Source organism: Podarcis raffonei, chromosome 4 (assembly GCF_027172205.1).
Source record: "Podarcis raffonei isolate rPodRaf1 chromosome 4, rPodRaf1.pri, whole genome shotgun sequence".
In the NCBI taxonomy this organism is placed as follows: domain Eukaryota; kingdom Metazoa; phylum Chordata; class Lepidosauria; order Squamata; family Lacertidae; genus Podarcis; species Podarcis raffonei.
In genome coordinates this window covers 1,719,246-1,740,439 of record NC_070605.1, presented here as the reverse complement: position 1 = coordinate 1,740,439, position 21,194 = coordinate 1,719,246, and the positions used below count along the sequence as shown (strand labels likewise).

Sequence of the window (21,194 nt, the reverse complement as noted above, 5' to 3'; positions counted from 1 at the left end):
TCTTTAAAGATTTGTTTCGGCTGCAAATTTTCCTTTACGTAGATCACCACTCCTCTCTTTTTTACTTTATCTGAAGATATAAATTCTTGTCCCAGTCTCTTATTTGTTAACAATTTTCTATGTGCTCTTGTCACATGGGTCTCTTGTAAACAAATCAAGTCCAAATGATCTTTCTTTAAAGCATGAAATATATTTTTTCTTTTTCGGGGGTTATTTAGACCATTACAATTCCAAGTTAGAAGTTGCAAAGCCATGATGGGGTTATTTAATTCCTCCTACAGCTCCCAATTGTTGTTCGTCCTTTGTCGGTGGTTCTGTGTCTTTATCTAATCTTGAAGGATGTCCTTCTCCTGGATGGGTCTCTTTCTGTAGGTCTTCTTCGTGTTCTCCCAAGAACTTGTCTTTATCACTCACTGTTTTTATTCTTCTTTTCTTTCCTTTGTATTTAAAAGACAAGCCTTGGGGAAACTCCCACCTGAATAGTATGTAGTTCCTCTTCAGTAGTGTCACCAAATCCTTATAAGGACCTCTTGCATCCAAGATACTTTTAGGGATGTCTTTAAAAATCTCAATATAAGAGTCCTCAATCCGAAGGGTTGTTTGATAATGCAGGTTCAATATTTTATCCCTCTCTTCTTTGGATCTTAGAGTTATCAAGCAGTCTCTGGGTCTATTCTTCTTCTGCCTTGTTCCCAACCTAAATGCACTCTCTATTTTGAACTCTTCTTCTTTCAAATCTTGCTTCCAAAAGTCAGAAAACTCTTTTGTCAAATAATCCACCAAGTTGTCTCCTTCTTTTTCCGGCACAAGTCTAATCCTTAGGTTTTTCTCCTTGCGTTGCATATCCTGCATAGAAAGTGTCAGTTCATACTCATCCAATTTCCTGTACACCGGTGGAAGTTTCCCTTCAACAGCAGTAGCAATTTCCTTAGCTTCTTCGGCTATCTTTCGCGTTGTAGATGAATCTTCCAATAGTTTCCCAATTGCTTCTGCATTAGAGTTCACTTTATTTCCAAGGTCAGTTATACTTTTTGTATTCAGATCAATTTTCCCAGAGATTTCTTCAATTTTCTTATTTGTTTCAGCACCTTGCTTCTTTAATTCCTCTAAAGAATCACTTATTTTTCCCAAGGCCTTTGTAAACGCATCTTCTGAAGACATTGTTTTCACTCTTGCCTTTGTTGCAGCTGCAGTTCCCGGGGCCCCTGATACAGAGGCCCTTCTTTGCATAGAAGAGTCCACTTTGTATTGTCTACCAGATCTCAAAGTTGTTTCTTGTGGATCTTCTTTCTGTTTACCATCTGCCATAACAAAGTCTTTCGTTCAAGGTCATTCCCACACTCTTAAACTGTCAACAATAAAAAGTTCTCAGGTTTTAAATTCCACTTAGTTACTGAAGCTGACCAAATCCTCTAGAGGGCGCAAAATCAGTTTCTGAACTTTAAATTGTTCCCACACTTCCAAAAAGCAAAAGCCCTCCAAGTCCCTTACTTTGTAAAAGATCCAAATTAAAAGTGTCCTGCAAATGACTTACTATGTAACCAAATACGATGTTTCAAGTTGAGAGTAACCAAAGTCTATATGTCGGTTACTTTCTAACCTTATTTGTAGCAACCGTCCTTAGCCGGTGTCTTTCCTCCAGCAGTCCGACCCCCAGGTAGATAAGCAGCGGTAATCAGTTCAATCTCCTTTAAATTAGGCAGGAAATCCCTTTAAAATCTTCTTCCCCCCCTCCCCTGCCTTTTGGGGGGAATGCAGAACTAAACTGTGACAGCAAACCTGTAGATAAAGGAAGATACTCTGTGTGTGTGTGTGCTTGTGCTTGTGTGTTCCAGAAATAGATTCTGCAAATGTGCACAACAAAATGTTCATTCATCTACAGTGGTACCTCTGGTTAAGTACTTAATTCGTTCCGGAGGTCCATATTTAACCTGAAACTGTTCTTAACCTGAAGCACCACTTTAGCTAATGGGGCCTCCTGCTGCTGCCACGCCGCCGGAGCACGATTTCTGTTTTCATCCTGAACCAAAGTTCTTAACCTGAAGCACTATTTCTGGGTTAGTGGAGTCTGTAACCTGAAGCGTATGTAACCTGAAGCGTATGTAACCCGAGGTACCACTGTACTGAGCTGGAGAAGCCATAAACCCTGATGGAGATGTCATTGAGCTCTTTGCCATTCCAGATCAGAACTTCCGTAGAGACAAAAATCTGCCCAGGGCTTTGCGGATATCTTTGGTTTTGATGCTGTAGATGATGGGGTTCAGAATCGGAGGAACCAGGAGGTAGATGTTGGCCAAAACCGAGGGCAGCATTGGAGAATCGTGCTTGCCAAACCTGTGTGCAATAGCCAAACCAATCACGGGAGTGTAATAGAGCACGACAGCACAGATGTGGGAGACGCAGGTGTTCAAGGCTTTCAGATGCCCTTTCTGGGAGGTTATGTTCAGCACGGTCTTGAGAATCATCACATAGGACAAGAGGATACACAAGGAATCAAACCCAAATGTGGAAACGACACAAAACAGGCCAGTTTGGCTGTTGACTGTTGTGTCTGCGCATGGAAGCCGGATTAAATCGGGGTGCATGCAGTAAGGGTGAGCGAGCACATTGGACCTGCAGAATGGCAGCCTCCTTAGCAGAACAGGCAGTGGGGCCATCAGGAGACCACTTCTCATGGCAATCCCTAATCCTATCCACATGATCCTAAAGTTTGTCAGAATGGTGTTGTATTGCAGAGGGTTGTAAATGGCCATGAAGCGGTCCAGGGCCATCGCCCAGAGGACCCCTGAATCCATGATGGAGAAGCAGTGGATGAAGAACATCTGGCTGAGGCACGCATCCAGCCCAATCTCCCTGGCATCAAACAGGAAGACGCTCAGCACCGTGGGGAGGGTAGAGAGGGAGACCCCCAGCTCACTCACAGCCAGCATGCAGAGGAAGAGGTACATGGGCTTGTGGAGGCTCCGATCCTTCATGATCACTAGGAGAACAACGCTATTCCCCAAAAGAGCAGCAACATAGATGAAGCAGAAAGAGATGGAGACACCAATATTTCTGGCCAACACTCCTGGGATGCCAGCAAGGTGGACCATGGGGTGGAGGAAGCTTTGGTTACTGAGTGGTTCCATGAACAAGAATATTCCCACAACCTGCATGTACGTAAATGCAATGGTTAATACAACAGCTGGATTTCCTGATTTCAGCCTTTTTATGGAGCAGCTAGTCAATATCTAAAGTCCATGGTGTGATATCCCAGCCTGAATTTCAAAGGAAGGAACCCAAAACAAAAGAAGGCACAGGAACAAATGTCAATCTTTGCTCCTTCCTCCTGTAACTTCTTGGGTTCTGTTTTGTTTGTGTGTGTGAATGCAGGAGGGACTTTTCTGCAGATGGCAGCCAACAACCTTGGATTTGGGGTCTTATATTTTGTTTTTTGTTTTTTTTGGTTTTCCCCCCATGAAATATTTATTAGGATTTTACAAAAAACAGAGATTTACAGAATAAAAAGAAAAGAAAAAAAGAAAAAATACAAAAAATACAAAAATACATAGAAATAAAGAAAATACAAAAATCAAATAGATAGGAAAAAATTAAAAACAAATCCATTTTTTGATATCTTTAAGCTCATTTGCTTGTTTCCTTGACCTCCTCACACCTCCCCTTTTTGTATTCCCATTTACATAATCAATTCAGCAAATCCTTACCCTCTTTCGTTTATCTTAACTCTATATCTTAACATATTATAACTCTATATTTTCATCCATTATCAATTCATTTTTTCATATTCTCATTAACTTTGTTGCTAATGTCACTTATTTTCAATCCAACATCATTTTTAACATTCATTAATTTTACAGTGTTTTCGCAAATAGTCTTTAAATTTCTTCCAATCTTCTTCCACCAACTCTTCTCCCTGGTCTCGGATTCTGCCAGTCATTTCCGCTAATTCCATATAGTCCATCACCTTCATCTGCCACTCTTCCAGGGTGGGTAAATCTTGTGTCTTCCAATACTTTGCAATGAGTATTCTTGCTGCTGTTGTTGCATACATAAAGAAAATTCTATCCTTCTTTGGCACCAATTGGCCGACTATGCCCAGGAGAAAGGCCTCTGGTTTCTTCAGGAAGGTATATTTAAATACCTTTTTCATTTCATTATAGATCATCTCCCAGAAAGCCTTAATCTTTGGGCACGTCCACCAAAGGTAAAAGAATGTACCTTCATTTTCTTTACATTTCCAACATTTGTTATCGGGCAGATGATATATTTTTGCAAGCTTGACTGGTGTCATGTACCACCTGTATATCATTTTCATAATATTCTCTCTTAAGGCATTACATGCCGTAAATTTCATACCTGTGGTCCACAACTGTTCCCAGTCAGCAAACATAATGTTATGTCCAACATCTTGTGCCCATTTAATCATAGCAGATTTAACCGTTTCATCCTGCATATTCCATTTCAACAGCAAGTTATACATTCTTGAAAGTATCTTAGTTTTGGGGTCTAGCAGTTCTGTTTCCAATTTTGATTTTTCCACCTGGAAGCCAATTTTTTTGTCCAAATTATAAGCCTCTCTTATTTGATAATAGTGAAGCCAGTCTCGCACTTTATCTTTTAATTTCTCAAAACTCTGCAATTTCAATTTGTCTCCTTCTTGCTCCAAAATTTCCCAATATTTCGGCCATTTGGCCTCCATATTGAACTTTTTCTGAGCCTTCGCTTCCATCGGTGATAACCACCTTGGGGTTTTATTTTCTAGTAAGTCTTTGTATCTTATCCAGACATTAAACAATGCTTTATGACAATATGGTTTTTAAACGCTTTATGTGCTTTAACCTTGTCGTACCACAAACATGCATGCCACCCAAAAACGTTATTAAAACCTTCTAGATCCAAAATGTCTGTGTTCTCAAGAAGCAGCCATTCTTTCAACCAGCAGAATGCTGCTGATTCATAATAAAGTTTAAGGTCTGGCAGGGCAAATCCACCTCTTTCCTTTGCATCAGTTAGTATTTTAAATTTTATTCTGGGCTTCTAGCCCTGCCAGACAAATCTAGAAATGTCTCTCTGCCACTTCTTGAAACAATCCATTTTGTCCAAAATTTGCAATGATTGAAACAAAAATAACATTCTTGGCAATACATTCATCTTTATAACAGCAATTCGACTCAACAAGGAAAGCTTCAAATTTGACCATATTTCTGGGTCCTTTTTAAAAAAAAATATTTATTGAGTTTTTCCACCTTTATACATTAAAAAATCAAAAAGAGAAAAACAAAAAAGTTAAAAACACATAAAGTTTACAATCCTTATTTTCAATAACATATTTCCCTGACTTCCCCACACCTCCCCTTCTTATATTCCAATTCAAATTGTTAATTCAACAAGTTCTTGTCCCCAGTTTTTGACCTTTTTATATTTAATTCATTTTTTTAAAAAAAACCAATTTTAATTTATAAACATCAGTATTTAAACATCAGTGCTCATTCTTAAAACTTTTTTCTAAAGTCGACCCAAATTCCCTTCCACGAATTCCCCAATTTTCATACTAATAACAAAACAAAATAAAAAAAACACATTATTATTCTGCACCCTTTGGATTCCCAACCCCCCCCCCCCTTTCCCGGTTTCAATCCCCAACAAATGACCATCAGTCTTAGTCTACTATCAGCCTGGAGACCTCACGTCCGAGGCTCTTAATTCTCTCTCAATTCCTCTCTGCCGGTTTTTTTGGTAGTCCTTAATATTAAACACCAGATCTCGGAGAAGCTCTGTCCCGATAGGGTCCATATTTCTTCCAGCCAGACCTCCATACTTAAAAGTGGAGCCTGAATCTTGTTTCTTACTCCTTTTAAGTCCAAATGTCCCAAAAGCTCCAACTTTCACCTTAATCAAATTTGTAATCCATAGGTCTTCAGATCTCCACATAAGGAGATCTCTCCATTCTTCAATCTTCAATTCAAAACAGATTTTCATCATCCAGTACTTATTTTCCTTTGTAGCCATCATGTCAGGCCTCTGGCTCTCCTTTGTCATCTGCAACATTACATCTCCTCCTTCCTTTTCCTCAGAAACAACATATATCTCTTTCTCCACACTCTCAAATCTTTCAAGTTTCTCTTCTTGTCCAGCTGCATGGACTTCATGAGTCAAGTCCTTATCAAATTCAATGGATTTGTTTACTGTTAAGTCCAGAGTTGCAACATTTGTAGCCAAAACATCAATTTGGCCTTGTAACTTTCCCAAGAGAAGAAACACTCTGTCCAATTTAGCTTGAATTTTTCCTCCTTCAGCCATTCTTGTAATTTCTAGGTCCTTTTTCACTTCTGACCAACATTCCTCATAGTTGTCTTTGAATAAGTTTAAGTTCTTAGCAGTCATATTAACCCCCAGGTATTTTACTTTCTTAACCAATGTTAAACCTGTCTCCTTCTGAAACCTCTCTTTCTCAATCGGTGTTAAATTTTTCTCAAGAACTTTAGTTTTTAACTTGTTCAACTTAAATCCTGCCACATGACCAAATTCTTGAATCAGTTCTAATACTCTTTTAGTACTAGATTCTGGCTCCTGTAACGTCAATACTAAGTCATCTGCAAAAGCTTTCAGTTTGTATTGTTTGGCTCCGACCTGTATACCTTTAATCAGACGGTCCCTTCTAATCATATTTAGCAAAACCTCCAGGACCGAAATAAAAAGCAATGGGGAAATTGGGCAGCCTTGTTGTGTACCTTTCTCTATCTTGAATTCCTCTGTCACCACATTATTAACTATTAGTTTAGCCTTTTGTTCTGAGTAGATTGCACTTATACCATTTTCAAACCCTTGACCAACACCCATCCCCTGAAGATTTTTCTTCATAAAACTCCAAGAAATATTATCAAAGGCTTTCTCCGCATCTACAAAGATTAAAACTGCTTTAGTATTGATGTTCACTTGCAACTTCTCCAAAATGTTAATTATATTCCTCGTGTTGTCAGACAAGTGTCTACCTGGGAGAAAGCCGGCTTGGTCCTTATGTATCTCTTCCATTAATACTTTTTTTAATCTTTTAGCCAAAATATCAGCAAATATTTTGTAATCCACATTGAGCAGGGATATTATGTTTTGATGGAGTTGAGAGATCTATTCTTTCCAGAATCCGCAAATCAAATCTTACTTTATGGCTGTGCAGAACTTTGGGGAGGTTCCACTTTCACTACAAAGGGGAAAGGGGAGGAAATATTTAAATTCCACTCTTTGACATTTTTTTATATATGGCTATAAAGACTCACACCCTGCCCCACTTCCACCCTGCTGGAACTTCTGCTGAGTGGAAGGTGAAAATCTCTACTCTTGTACTGCCAGTTATGCAACCTTTCACAAATGAGTGGAAAGATATAAAAATGCCAAGATGGAAGGGGGCAAAAATGTTCACAAAATGCATCATCCTGTCATTTCAGTCCCAATTTCTTTTCTTTTCTTTTTTGTTACGGAACAGCATAAATCTTATATGACCAAATGGAGGAGAGAATGGCAAATGGATATACGGTACCGAAGAATGAACAACATTTTTTATTTGCCAAAGGTTCTGAACTTTTTGTAGCCCTTTGTAGGAGAGAAAACTATGAGAAGATGGTCCTACAATGACCTTTGCCTCCCTGGGAGACACAAGGGGTTTATAAAATGGAGAATGATCACTGCTGTCCTTTGTCATACGATGAACGTTACTATGATCATATGTGTAGGTTGTATGCTAGAGCTTGTTGGTTTTGGAAAGCAATCATTGCAGTTACCAATCAGGTATCAATGACCAAGATCATTTTCTTTCCTCTGGTTTCTCTCCATTATGTAAATCAGCCCCCCCCCCCAAGAAAAACCCTCTTTGCCTTTCAGATGTTTTGCACTGGTTGCATACAGAGGGCACCAGGTTGGAGAAGCTGGTATATAGCATAGCTGCCAACTTTTCCCCCTTTTTAAGGGAAATTCCCTTATTCCGAATAGGAATCCTCGCAAGAAAAGGGAAAAGTTGACAGCTATGGTATATAGGGTTGAACAAATGAAAAGTCAAGAAGCTCTGGGGCTTGTTTCTCATTCCCAACCAAAGGTAGCTGAGATCTGCTGTACTCCAGTTCATATCAAAGCTCTCTTTCAAACATGAATCTGATATACAGCTCTTTTTTGAAAGTATTTTTTAAAAAACCCACTATAAAAGGGCATTGAAACCAAGAGATGTTCAAGTGGGAAGAAGAGAGTAGAGGCTTGGAGGAAGGGGCAATGCAAAGGCTGCCCAGTAAGCCCTTGCCCACCTCCCACTGCCCCTGGGCCAGACCAGGCCCCTTCTCTGGGCATTGGCTCCTGAGAGCCAGTGTGGTGTGGTGGTTAAGAGCAGTGGACTCGTAATCTGGGGAACGGGGTTCGCTTCCCCGCTCCTCCACCTGCAGCTGCTGGGTGACCTTGGGCCAGTCACACTTCCTTGAAGTCTCTCAGCCCCACTCAGTGGGGGAGGAAGGGAAAGGAGAATGTTAGCTGCTTTGAGACTCCTTCGGGTAGTGATAAAGCGGGATATCAAATCCAAACTCTTCTTCTTCTGCAATGCAGAAATCTCCTCTCCCACCCACTCACCTCTGGCCTTCATTCAGTGCAGGGCTCCAAGCCCTTTGTTCCTTGCTGTCCCACTGCTGCAGAAGCCTCTCCCTCACAGAGCATGCCTGCAGGAGGCAAAGGCCAGGTTCTCAGGCAGAAGCCACTTATATGGCGCCTGTTTTCTCCCCTGCAGCGTGAGGCAGCCCCACCTGTTGCAATTGCTTGGCCTGGCCCTGGGGGAGCTCACAGCAGAAGAGACCCTAAGGAGCATCACTCCCCTGCTGTCTAGTGGAGCAACAATTAGCAGGGGGCAAATCTGTCCATTTTAGTCTCTCTCTGCTTCTCATTTTTCCTATCTAACGTTCACATTCTCACTTCAGTTTGTGATTATATATATATATATATATATATATATATATATATATATATATAATGAAAATTCATAACCATTGAATGATATTTTCTCCTGATATACACATCCTTGCATATTTCTCCTCCTCTTCATCTCACATACATCTTTGGACACATACCACTTCAAGAGCTCTCTGGTGTTCTCTGGTGTTTTCTTGCTACATCCACATAAGCCCTGCCGATAGCTTTAGTTCCTCCAACCATTGTCTGGGTGACCACCCTCTTGGAGCAGAGACTGGGAATGAACCACCAGGTGGAGATTGCATGAACCCTCTTCTTCAGGGAGGGAGCAAAAATTCTCTTTTCTCAAGAGATGGGAAGGCAAGATGTGATGGTCTGGTGTTTGGCAAAATTATAATTATTCTTCACTAAATTTGTATACCACCCTTCGTCCGTAGACCTCAGGGTGGTATATGTCATAATTTTAGAGTAATTAAGACAAAGAGGATACTGCTGAGTCAAAGAAGCCATTGGAGGTGAGAATACTTCCTTCAAAAAAATGTAAGTCTTGTCTAAATGAGGTAAATAAAAGGAAACACAAACTTTGCCCCCCCCAAAAGTACAAATTTACAGTGAAGGATGCTGAAAGGTAATCTGAGGAGTGCATTATTTAAAACATTAAATATATTAGTAGCAAGACACAGTACTTGGACTCTTGGACGTCAAGTTCTGCAAAGGAGGATAAACAGATTGCAGAGAAACTGAATGAATTATTTGCATCTGTCCTCCCATTGGAAGATTCGGGGCAGACCCCAGTGCTCAAGCCAATATATTTTCTTCCTCCTCTTCCTCTCCTCCACCTGAGATGGCCCAAACCAGTTCAGCCCCATCTTTTCCTCCCCCCTCTGCTTCACCTGATCTCCTCCTGCTGCTCAATCTTGGCTGATTCCTCCACCTCATCAAATCCATTCTACAGCCTCCCACCATCACCAGCCATGCTTGAAGCTAGCTAGCTGCCTGTGGGAATGTTGAGGATAGTAAGAGAGGATATATTGGTTCAATATTATCCTTCCTCACTCACGCTCGTGATCTTGTAGCAGAACACATTCCCTAGTACATAGCAGGAAGCTAGTTGATGGATTCGTTAGAACCATTTGAGTTAAGTAATCCAATCTGGCTTGTCCAGATTGGATTATTCCTGGTAAATCCCCTTTAGTTCCCTCTTAAAGCAATAATGACACAACAGTCTTCTTTAAAAGTAATAAGAAGTTTACTCACATTCAGTTCACAGTAGGTTCCCTGAAGGCAGGCTTTAGCTTGTAGTTACAGAAGAAAGCGTGGATTCATCCCATGTGGGAAATGAGCTTAGAGCCAGCACACAACAAAAGCATATCAGGAACAGTCAAGAAATAGAAGGATCAAGGGCAAGAGGATGAAGATGAAGATGGCTGCATGACTGGCCCTTTTATGGGATCTCCCAGGGTCACACCCATCTATCTGGTCGCATGCAGGAAGAGGATGCAGCAGACCAGGTTTGACAGGAAGTCCTCCTGGCTGGAGCAGCATCCCCCTGTGTGTCCACTCTGGGCAAACAGGAAATGTTGTATTTGACTGCTTTTTGTAATGTTGCATCCCACACTGCCTGACCATCCTGACCATCCACTTCTCTATCTCCCTGCCCCCACTTCCCATTGGCCAGAGCCAACCTGGGTTTGAGACATGCCCAAATACACAAGTGGAGGCTCTCTCAAAGGGATGTCTAATCAGGAAAAGAACACTACAGACAAAGCAGCAGACACAAGACTCAGGAGTTCGAGAGCAGGGCAATAAGTTCAAAACTGGGTGGAAGCAATGAAGATGTCCCAACATGTTTCCATGGCCCACCTGCCCAGCTTTCGAAGACAAAACACGGTGCACACATTTGCAAGAGTTGCTTACCTTGTGGGAACATCAGGATTGCAAATGTGTGCTGCTTTGGAGGGAGGTCTTGTCTTGCGAAGTTGGAACCAGGTTTGGAGAAATAAGATGTCACCTTCCAGTTTGGGCTCCTGCTCAGTCCCTACCAACTCCAGATCCCCCTCCCACCTTGGCTACTCTGAGCCCTCTCCAGCCTCCACAGGAAAGTTGGGTGGGAATGGGGATTGACATCCCTTCTTCTCTTTCTCAAGCAACTGTATGTCCCAGCTGCCAGTTCTGGAAGAAATGAGGCTACACCAGGGTTTCTTTCCAATGGTTTTATTGTCTCTAGAAGTTGATCCAAACCTGTCAGACTCCCTCTACGCTGTAATTTCGAGGCAGGGCTGGCTTTCACTGAGGCTGAAAGCATTTCTGGAGCCACTTACCCCTCCTGATAGGTTGAGCCTTCTGTTCTCTTCTGGAGCCTCCTAGATCTGGGTGATGGGGAGGGAGATGTCTCCAACTCCTGCGATGTGATTGGGACCACTGACCTCTCCCCTTCTGGGCTGCTAGAGCTGCTGTCTCTGATGGCCCTGGGGCTCACCGTGAAGACAACTGGTGCAAGGGAATGGGCTGAGAGATTCCTCCCCAAGGTTCTCCTCCACCCTCGGGGTCATCGCTGACCAACTCCCTCAGCCCCAGTGGAGCCCTTGGTTGGAGCTTGATGCTGAACTCAGGGTGGAAAGTGAAGATCCCCCTCCTCCAACCCAGTCTCCCAACATTCAGCCTCTGTTTCTTCTCCTCTTCCACCAGAGCCTGCCAATCCAAACTCCACCCTGACAATGCTGCAAAGCTCATGATATGGCCTTGGCTCTGTTGGATGCATCTGAAGGGTTGGCCAGCTCCTGCCACAGTGAAAGAGTGACCCGGCCAGTGCTGCTGGGGCTGATCCTGCACTACCTCTCCACACCCTTTGCTTTGAAGCCACTGACCACAATGGGAACACCTGGAGCGAAGGCATCACTGTGACCACCAGAGCCACCACCACCTCCACCACATCTCCCGCTCCAGAGGTAGCACCAGAAAAGGCCTAGATGGAGAGTAAGGGGCCCCACCTGACTGTCTGGCATCTTAAGTAAGGAAATGCAGGTGAACAGGAGGAAGGAGGGAGGGAGGGAGAACAAGGTGCATAGGAGGGGCTGATGCCTAACTGCAGTTTAAGACCCCTCCAATAGACTATCTTCCATCTAGACACTGCGCCCCCTAAGGAGCAAAATGCATAACTACATTGTGACTACAATCTTCTAAGAATATTGATATAGGAAGATAAAGAATCTGCTCTCTCTGAGTGTCATTGTGCTTGTGTGTTTGAGAAATACCAAAAGCTTCAACAACCAAGTGGTCACCCAACTTCTTTCTACAGAGCTTGAGGAGCCATAAACACTCTTGGAGATGTTGCTATGTTTCTTGCCACCTAGGATCAGAACTTCTTCTGAGAAAAAAGCCTCCCCAGGGCTTTGCGGATCTCTTTTGTTTTGATGCTGTAGATGATGGGGTTCAGAATCGGAGGAACCAGGAGGTAGATGTTGGCCATCAGGGAGTGTAGCATCAGAGAATTGTGCTTGCTGAATCTGTGTACCATAGACAAAGCAATCAGTGGAGTGTAATAGAGCATGACGGCGCAGATGTGGGAGACGCAGGTGTTCAGGGCCTTGAGACGGCCTTCCTTGGAGGCCATGGTCAGAACGGTCTTGAGAATCATCATGTAGGACAAGACGATGCACAAGAAATCAAGGCCACATGTGGAGAGTAAAACAAAGAGACCATAGATGCTGTTGACCCTGGTGTCTGCGCATGGAAGTTGGATTAAATCAGGGTGCATGCAGTAAGGGTGAGCCAGAACATTGGGCCTGCAAAATGGCAGCCTCCTCAGGAGAAGAGGCAGTGGGGCCACCAGTAGAACACTCCTCATGGCAATCCCTAATCCTATCAAAATAATCCTAAAGGTTGTCAGGATGGTGGTGTATTGCAGAGGGTTGTAAATGGCTATGAAGCGATCCAGGGCCATCACCCAGAGGACCCCTGAGTCTGTCATAGTGAAGTAGTGCATGAAGAACATTTGGCTCAGGCACACATCCAGCCCAATCTCCTTGGCATCAAACAGAAAGACACCCAACACTGTGGGGAGGGTAGAGATGGAGACCCCCAACTCACTCACAGCCAGCATGTAGAGGAAGAGGTACATGGGCTTGTGGAGGCTCTGATCTTTCACGATCACTAGGAGAACAACACCATTCCCCAAGAAAGCAATGGCATACATGATGCAGAAGGAAAACGAGACCCCAATATATCTCGTCTCCAGTCCTGGGATGCCGGTGAGGTGGACCATGGGATGGAGGGAGCTTTGGTTCCTGAGAGGTTCCATGAATAAGACCTTCCCCACTTTCACCACCTGCATGTATAGAAATGCACTGATTAACACAACAGCTGGTGAGGGAGAAACATTTCTGGCATGGCTAGCCGTGTTTCTGTGGTGTGTGAGTCTGGATTGTGAACCTTCACTCATCAAGTAGGAATCAGTGGACTCATGGCCTAAGAACATCAGGATGTGAATTATCACATAGGTGCATTCATAAAAGCGAACACCCCCTGAGTCATCACTCGTGAGGTGGTGGGACTGATGTTGACATCACCGCCCCTAGGCAGAGGACTCTAGACTTCCAAAATGGAAAGGGACAAAAATGTTTACAATATGTACCAATCTGTGTCATTTCATTCCCGAAATCTTTTTATGTTATGGAATGACATAGAATCCGAGACCAGGGAGAAGAGTCGGCGGAAGAAGATTGGAAGAAATTTAAAGATTACTTACAGAAATATTGTAAAATTAATGAATGTTAGAATGATGTTGGATAGAAATTAAGTGGTTTCCAGCTGTAATGTTTTAAGGGAACATGAGAAATAGGTTTAGAAACAGGTTAAAACTTAATGGTAAGGATTTGCTGAATTAACAATTTGAATCGGAATACAAAAAAGGGAGGTATGAGGAGGTCCGGGAAACATGTTAAAGGAAAATGAGAAATGGAAAATCTGCATGTTTTATTTTTTTTTCCTTTTTCTTTTCTTTTTAATTATTTTTTCCCTGTATTTTTGTTATTATTTTTTACTCTGTTTTTTCCTTTTTATTGTTATTGTATTAAAAACCTTAATAAATATTCTTTAAAAAAAAGAAGGAATGACATAATTCCTATATGACCGAATGGAGGAGAAATTGGCCACTGTATACACCCAACCAGTATTTATTTGCAGAAGCACCTGACCTTTGCATAGTGTTTCATAAGAGAGAAAGCTAGAAAAGGATAGTCTCCCAATGATATTTATCTTCCTGGGAGCCACAAGAGGTTTTTAAATTGGGGAAGGGCCTTCCTTACATGTCATAGGTGTTGGTTGCATACTAGAGCTTGTGGGTTTTGAACTAGTCACTGGTGTTACCAGTCAGATTTCTGAGATCCAGATAACTGTGGATCCTCTGGTTTACCTCCATTACGTAAAGGACGCTTCAGCAGCCTAGTGCACTCCAGATGTTTTGGACTGGCTGGGGCTGAAGGGAGGTGCAGCCCAAAATATCTGGAAGGCACGAGGTTGGAGAAGGCAGGTGCAAAGGGTTGCACGAAGGAGGACTCACATCCCATGCTATACATTTGAGCAGCCAGAAGACGTCTTATGTTTGCTAAGCTGAGGAAAACATGAAGAGGCTGTTGGGGCAATGAGTGGCTCAAGAAGGTCTGGGACGTGTTTCTCATGGCCAACCAAAGGTAGCCAAGATGCTGTCCCAAGCAATTCTGGAGGTCTGGAGATCTGCTGTTCTCCAACTCATATTATAAATGGATTCTCAGTGTTTGATATGCACTCACAACTCTCTAACTTTTTTATATATTAAAAAATGCTTTGCAACCAAGAGATGTTCAAGTGGGAGGAAGAGAGTGGAGGCTTGGAGGAAGGGGCAATGCCAAGGCTGCCCAGTGAGCCCTTGCCCACCTCCCACTGCCCCTGGGCCAGACCAGGCCCCTTCTCTGGGCATTGGCTCCTGTTTCTGCAATGCAGTAATCTCCTCTCCCACCCACTCACCTCTGGCCTTCATTCAGTGCAGAGCTCCATGGATCCTGCCCTTTGCTCCTTGCTTTCCTTTTGCTGCAGAAGCCTCTCCTTCACACAGCAGTTCTGCAGGTGGCAAAGGCCAGGTTTAGAGGCAGAAGCCACTTATATGGAGCCTGTTTTCTCCCTTTCCTGGGAGGAGCCTCTATAGACTGAGAGGGACCAGCCTCTGACCAGTGAGGCAGCCCCACCCATTGCAGTTGCTCCGCTTAGCCTCACCCTGGGGGACCATCACACTCCTGCTCTCCGGGGGAGCGACAATTAGCCAGGGGCAAATCTGTCCATTTTACTCTCTCTCTCTGCTTCTTCTTTTTTCGATCTGTTAAGGAAGATGTGCCCCCCCCCCGTAATTTCCATAACAGATCTTACGTTCACTTCTCCACATTTCCATATTAGTTTCCTTTTTAAAAAAATCATAATGAAAGTTCACGAGCGCTTTAGGGTGAATGTTGTCTCACACACATGTTCTTTGCCTAATCTACACACTTTTTGCAAAGTAGTTTTCACTAACATAATATACTCTTACAGTCCTTTACTCATCATTTTGCATTTTGTGAATATTACTGCGGGGGAGAACTGCACTTGGAGATCCGGAGAACTGCAAATTCCAGCTTTGTTTTGGTCCTTGTATGGTTTCAGGAAATGTGGATTATGTAAAATCACCTTTAAATGGATCCTTTTTCTCTGGATCAAAGAGATAAATTCAGCAGCATTTTTCGAGCTCAGGTGATCAGTTCTTGCAAAGAACTGCTAAAAGTCATGAACCCCTCTCAAAGTCAGGAAAGACAAAGTGATTTTCCCCTGGTGCCTGAAAAAGATCAGATTTGGCTGGGAGTCCCTCACCTGAAAAAGGGACGTGGGTGGTGCTGTGGTCTAAACCACAGAGCCTAGGGCCTGCCGATCAGAAGGTCAGCGGTTTGAATCCCCGTGACAGGGTGAGCTCCCGTTGCTCGGTCCCTGCTCCTGCCAACCTAGCAGTTCGAAAGCACCTCAAAGTGCAAGTAGATAAATAGGTACCGCTCCGGCAGGAAAGTAAACGGCGTGTCCACCAGAAGCGGCTTAGTCATGCTGGCCACATGACCTGGAAGCTGTACGCCGCCTCCCTCGGCCAATAAAGCGAGATGAGCGCCACAACCCCAGAGTCGGCCACGACTGGACCTAACGGTCAGGGGTCCCTTTACCTTTACCCTGACCTGAAGAGCCAGTCACCCAGTTCACCACTGAAGGTGGTTGGGCATCTGTCAGGACAGACCTCTCTGAAAGTCAAACTGCTCTTGGACTCTTGGAGTAATCCTACCCTCCCTTTCTCTCTTTCCCTCTCTCCAACTTCCTCCTTTTTTAAAAAAAAAATATTTATTACACCCCCCCCACAACCTCTGAGGAGTGAGAAATTCAAGGGGTTCCAAGTGCTTAGCCAGGTTTCATTTACTCATATATACAGCCTGAGTGGAGGATGGAGGGGCTCACAGAATCGACACCCCAAACAAATCTTGCTTCTCCACTGGTCACAGCTCTGGCTCCAGCACAGAGCAAGCCGGTCTCTGGGTCTCCAGTGTCCAACTGCTCAGCTCCCACACAACTCACTCTGCCTCTTGTTCTCCTACTTAGCAGCTCAGTGAGAGAGTGGAGCTACCCCCCCCCAAGTCTGGAGGCCCCCCCCCATCACTTAGTTGTAGCTCTTGCAACCTCTCTCGTACTTTTGGAATGTGGATAAGGACACTTGAGTGGCCAGCAAAGGCCATTGCCTTCAAGGAAACATGTTCAGAAATAGGGTCCTCTCTTAGGTTCTCACCCTCACTCGGCAACAACTAATTTGGAAGCAGTCACTGAGTGACTGAGCTCCAAAGTGATTTGTGTGTTTTGAGCAATAAACCTGAGTTAATTGCTGCCAGAGTTGTCTCACTTCTTTGGGAGAGACCCAACCATCACGCCCACTGGCACTGAGCCTTGACTGGCTTAAGAAACAATTGTAATTAAGTACTACATAGAAATTGCCTAAATGAATATGCATCACAGGTAAACAGAGCCTCTGTGTTTAGAGGCCATACCTTTAAAGACCAGGCGTGTAGGAAGAAAAACCTTTGCCCCATCATGCACAGTGCGGGAGCAGCTTTCTGGGGTTTCAGCCAAGACGCCTTTCCAGCCTTGCCTGGAGGTGCCAAGATTAGAACCCAAGACCTTCTGTAATGCTCCGCCACAGAGCTGGAGGCCAGAGGAAGGGATGCAGGGACACCCAGAGAGCATCCAGCCTTCCAAAAATTATTCACAATTATGTCTCAGTATGTGAACACTCATTCATTCATTCATTCATTCATTCATTTTCTTTCTTTATTACATTAATGTGCTATCTTTTCCTCCGAGGAGATCAAAGAAGTGTGCATGGTCCTCCTCCTCCCCATTTTATTCTTACAACAACCCGGCGAAGGAGGTTAGGCTGAGAGAGGCAGTGACTGTTTTTTTTTAAATTTCTATTGGTAATATTCCTAATAATAATAATAAAACACAACATGTACGCAATCACAGCAGCAAGAATACTTGTAGCGAGAAGCTGGAAATGTGAAACAACACCAACACTAACAGATTGGCAAGCGCTTATGATAGAATATCTCCAATTAGCAAAGCTGACCAGAAAAGTCAGGGGGGCCTCAAACCAGAAAAGCATAAGGAGAATGGAAAATATTCAAGGAATATATAAGATTATACTGTAAAAATGTTATCGTCCTAGCAGAACTGGAATGATACTTGTGTACAATAAATAAATGGATTAATCATCTTAGCGGAATGTATGGAAAAAAATATATAACAAAACTGTGCGATAAAATCATGACAACAGAAAAAGTGTAATGAGTACGATTGGAAGTTTCTTACAGAAAACTTTATTGGATAAGACATGATGTTGTATAAAAATTTGGTTCTTTCTTTATAATTTCTTTTTTTTTTTATTCGCCTCCTTAAATTCTTTCTTTTTCTTTTTTTGTACTTAACTCTGTTATACTTACCTTCGTTGTATGATTGTATTTTAAAACAATAAAGATTTATTTTAAGAGAGAGAGAGAGAGAGAGAGAGAGAGAGAGAGAGAGAGAGAGAGAGGCAGTGACTGACCCCCAAAGGTCACACCTGGGGAGCTTTGTGGCTGAGTGGGGGGAGGATTTGAACCCTGGTCCCTCCCAGGTCCTAGACAGACGCACTAAGACTTGCCACACCACGCCTGTTCGATTTCCGTTTGCCGCTCACGAAAATATCTTGACAATTCCCTTCCGGATCTCTTTGGTTTTGACGCTGTAGATGATGGGGTTGAGCAGCGGGGGGACGAAGAGGTAGACGTTGGACATCATGATGTGGACCACGGGAGGGGCACCCTTCCCAAATCTGTGCAGGACGGAGACGGCGATGATGGGGACGTAGAACGAGAGGACCGCGCAGATGTGCGAGACGCAGGTGTTGAGGGCCTTGCGTCGCTGCTCCCGGGACGCGATGCTCAAGACGGTCTTCAGGATCATGGCGTAGGACAGAACAATGAAGGTGGAGTCCAGGCCGTAGGTGAAGAGGACGGCGAAGAAGCCGTAGATGTTGTTGACGGTGATGTCGGCACACGCCAGGCGCATCATGTCCGGGTGGAGGCAGTAGGAGTGGGACAGGACGTTGGACTTGCAAATGGGCAGACGCTTGATGAGGAACGGGAAGGGGAAGAGCATGATGGTGCTCTTCAGGACGATGGCCAAGCCGATCCGGGCAATCCGGGGGTTGGTCAAGGTGGACGAGTACCGGAGAGGGTTGCAGATGGCGACAAAGCGGTCGAAGGACATGGCTAGCAGGATCCCTGACTCCATGAAGGAGAAGGAGTGGAGGAAGAACATCTGGGCCAGGCAAGCATCGAAGAGGACGTCACTGAGGCCAAAGCAGAAGATGGCCAGGACCGTTGGGAGGGTGGAGAGGGAAACCCCCAAATCGTTGAAGGACAGCATGCACAGAAAGAAATACATGGGCTCGTGGAGCCGCCGGTCCCTCCTGACGATGACGAGGATGGTGCAGTTGCCAGCGATGGAGGCGGCGTAGAGCAAGCAGAAGGGGATGGCAATCCACAAGTGGAACTGCTCCAGGCCTGGGAAGCCGGTGAGGTGGAAGGTGGCAGGCTGGAAGCGGGTGAGGTTGAGCTCTTCCATGCGCCCCTTCGTGGGCTTTGGATTTCCCTGGAAAGGAAACAAGAAGGACCAGGAGGCTTCTGGCCACAGGACAAGGGAGAGGGAAGCACATGGCAGGAGAGGAGAGTGAGGGGAGAGGGGAGAGGGGAGAGGAGAGGAGAGAGAGGGAAGACTCCATCAGTGAGCTGCTGAGAAGAAGGTCAAGTGGGAAACATTGGAGTAACTGCTGCAAGGGTCTAAAATATAAAGACAAGGGAAGTCAAGAGAAAATCAGAGTGGAAATCCAGGGATGGATGGATGGATGGAAGGAAGGAAGGAAGGAAGGAAGGAAGGAAGGTGCACTGAGTGGTAGGGGTGGCACTGGGGGATACAGGGCCCTGGAGCCACTGTGCAATCTCCCCCCAAAAAGCTCAACAACTGTGGGCAATCTCTCCACCCCAGGCGCCAGTGGGGTTTGCTACACTGATGCTCCTCTGCTCCAAGTCTAGAGATGGGGCATGAAAATGACCAGAAGCTCTCACAGCAGATAAAGACAGTGTATTGAAAACCATAGACTAGGGACAAAGAATCACAGAATTGTAGGGTTGGAAAGGTTCCCAAGAGTCACCTCACTCAACTGCAATGTAGGAATCACAGCCAAAGCACTCATGAGGGACGGCCAGCCAACCTCTGCTTTAGAACTTCCACCGAACGACAGTGTGGGATTTACATATAAGCGAAACAAGCTATAGCTCAGGGCCCCACTCTCTTGAGGGACCCCCAAAAAATTAAAGAAAAAAACAACTGGATGTACATTTCCAAAATATAAGATAAAAAACAAATAAAATGAAACCTACATACAGCAACCGTGTTTTGTGTTGTGTAGGCTCCTCTGATGTAAGCAATGGCCCCCGCCTGCTAGCCTGCTCCCTCAAATATCACTGGTTTGCTCCTTTCTATATATAGGGTGCCTGAATTCTGCATGGGCTGGTTGCAGGGCAACATGTGCAAATGGCTTCAGATAACTATTAGGTCCATAGATTACCATATAGCATATACGAGTATTTCGAAAGAACGATGTCAATCAACATTTGATGATCTCCTTCTACCGGTCCACAATATAAAGTGTCCTTTCATACTGCATCACTGGTTTGACACCAACTGATAGGAAGTGCCTACAGAGGATGGTGAATACAGCACAAGATATTATGGGCTGTCCCGTGAATCCGCTGGATGAAATAGCGGAAGAACGTTGCCTCAGGAGAGTGAGGAAAATTCTCAGGGATGATTCACACCCTGGCCGGCACTTTCTTGCTCTCCTGCCCTCAGGCAGAAGATATAGAAGCCTGATTAGTCGCACCAACAGGGTAAAGAACAGCTTTTATCCATGGGCTGTTAGGCTGCTGAATGAAAAGATGAAAACAACAGGGCAACTGACTTTTGGGTTTGGTGGGTGGGTGTCAGTAAACGAGGGGAATTAAGACTAAGAGAGCTGAGTGGGGGGTGCTCATGTAATCTCACTGTATACAAGTTGTACAAGTGACAATCAAGTATTTCAATATTTCTATTTCAAAATTCAACACAAAAAACAGCAACTGTTTGTTGTTGACAAAGGACAGCTGGACATATAAAGGGCCCCATTACCTTCAGGAGCTTAGGGCCTCATCAAACCTAAATCCAGCTCTGGTCCATGACCTTCCTCAGAGGTCCATTTCACTGTCCAGAGGCTCTTACTATCAGAGTGCTCTCTCTCTCTCTCTCTGTGAGAGTGAGGTGGCACCCCGTTAGCCAAAGTAGCACAACACTGGCCTCCACGGGCCACTGGCCAAGCACAGCAGAAGGTGTTTAGGACTTGACCGTAAAGCTGAGCCATATAGCCAGAGCATTTCCCAGTGGTTATCACGCCAAAAAGCTAGACGTGGAACTGAAGCGGGCTGCTAGCACTTGTGAACCTGGAAACCTGCATTTTTCTGTCCATCAGCCAGGAGGTGGCAGTAGATGGCAGGCGGTTGAAGACAAATCCAGCCACATCCACTCAGCCGAACAGATCTGCTTTTTCTTAAAAGTGGATTTAGTGGGAGGGAATAGGCAAGTCTGGGTACTGG

General features: G+C 44.3%; 4 protein-coding genes across 16 annotated transcripts in view; all 4 read right to left on the bottom strand.

The window, feature by feature from the left end:
• The window catches only part of LOC128412017 (zinc finger protein 420-like), a 983,187-nt gene that overhangs the window by 238,055 nt on the left and 723,938 nt on the right, over window positions 1–21,194 (bottom strand). The gene's annotated exons all lie outside the window — the stretch shown is intronic.
• LOC128412124 (olfactory receptor 51F2-like) lies at window positions 2,184–3,128 on the bottom strand. Its single transcript, XM_053384979.1, has one exon. It carries the CDS (start codon window positions 3,126–3,128, stop codon window positions 2,184–2,186), a length of 945 nt encoding a protein of 314 aa, XP_053240954.1.
• Window positions 12,293–13,237, bottom strand: LOC128412127 (olfactory receptor 51I2-like). Its single transcript, XM_053384983.1, has one exon. It carries the CDS (start codon window positions 13,235–13,237, stop codon window positions 12,293–12,295), a length of 945 nt encoding a protein of 314 aa, XP_053240958.1.
• Window positions 18,070–19,255, bottom strand: LOC128412134 (olfactory receptor 51I1-like). The gene has a single exon (XM_053384991.1). It carries the CDS (start codon window positions 19,129–19,131, stop codon window positions 18,199–18,201), a length of 933 nt encoding a protein of 310 aa, XP_053240966.1. The 5' UTR covers window positions 19,132–19,255; the 3' UTR covers window positions 18,070–18,198.

Excerpts from the sequence above, each read along its gene's own strand:
- LOC128412124 (XM_053384979.1), bottom strand. The coding sequence starts at position 3,128 with ATGGAACCACTCAGTAACCAAAGCTTCCTCCACCCCATGGTCCACCTT.
- LOC128412127 (XM_053384983.1), bottom strand. The coding sequence starts at position 13,237 with ATGGAACCTCTCAGGAACCAAAGCTCCCTCCATCCCATGGTCCACCTC.
- LOC128412134 (XM_053384991.1), bottom strand. The coding sequence starts at position 19,131 with ATGGAAGAGCTCAACCTCACCCGCTTCCAGCCTGCCACCTTCCACCTC.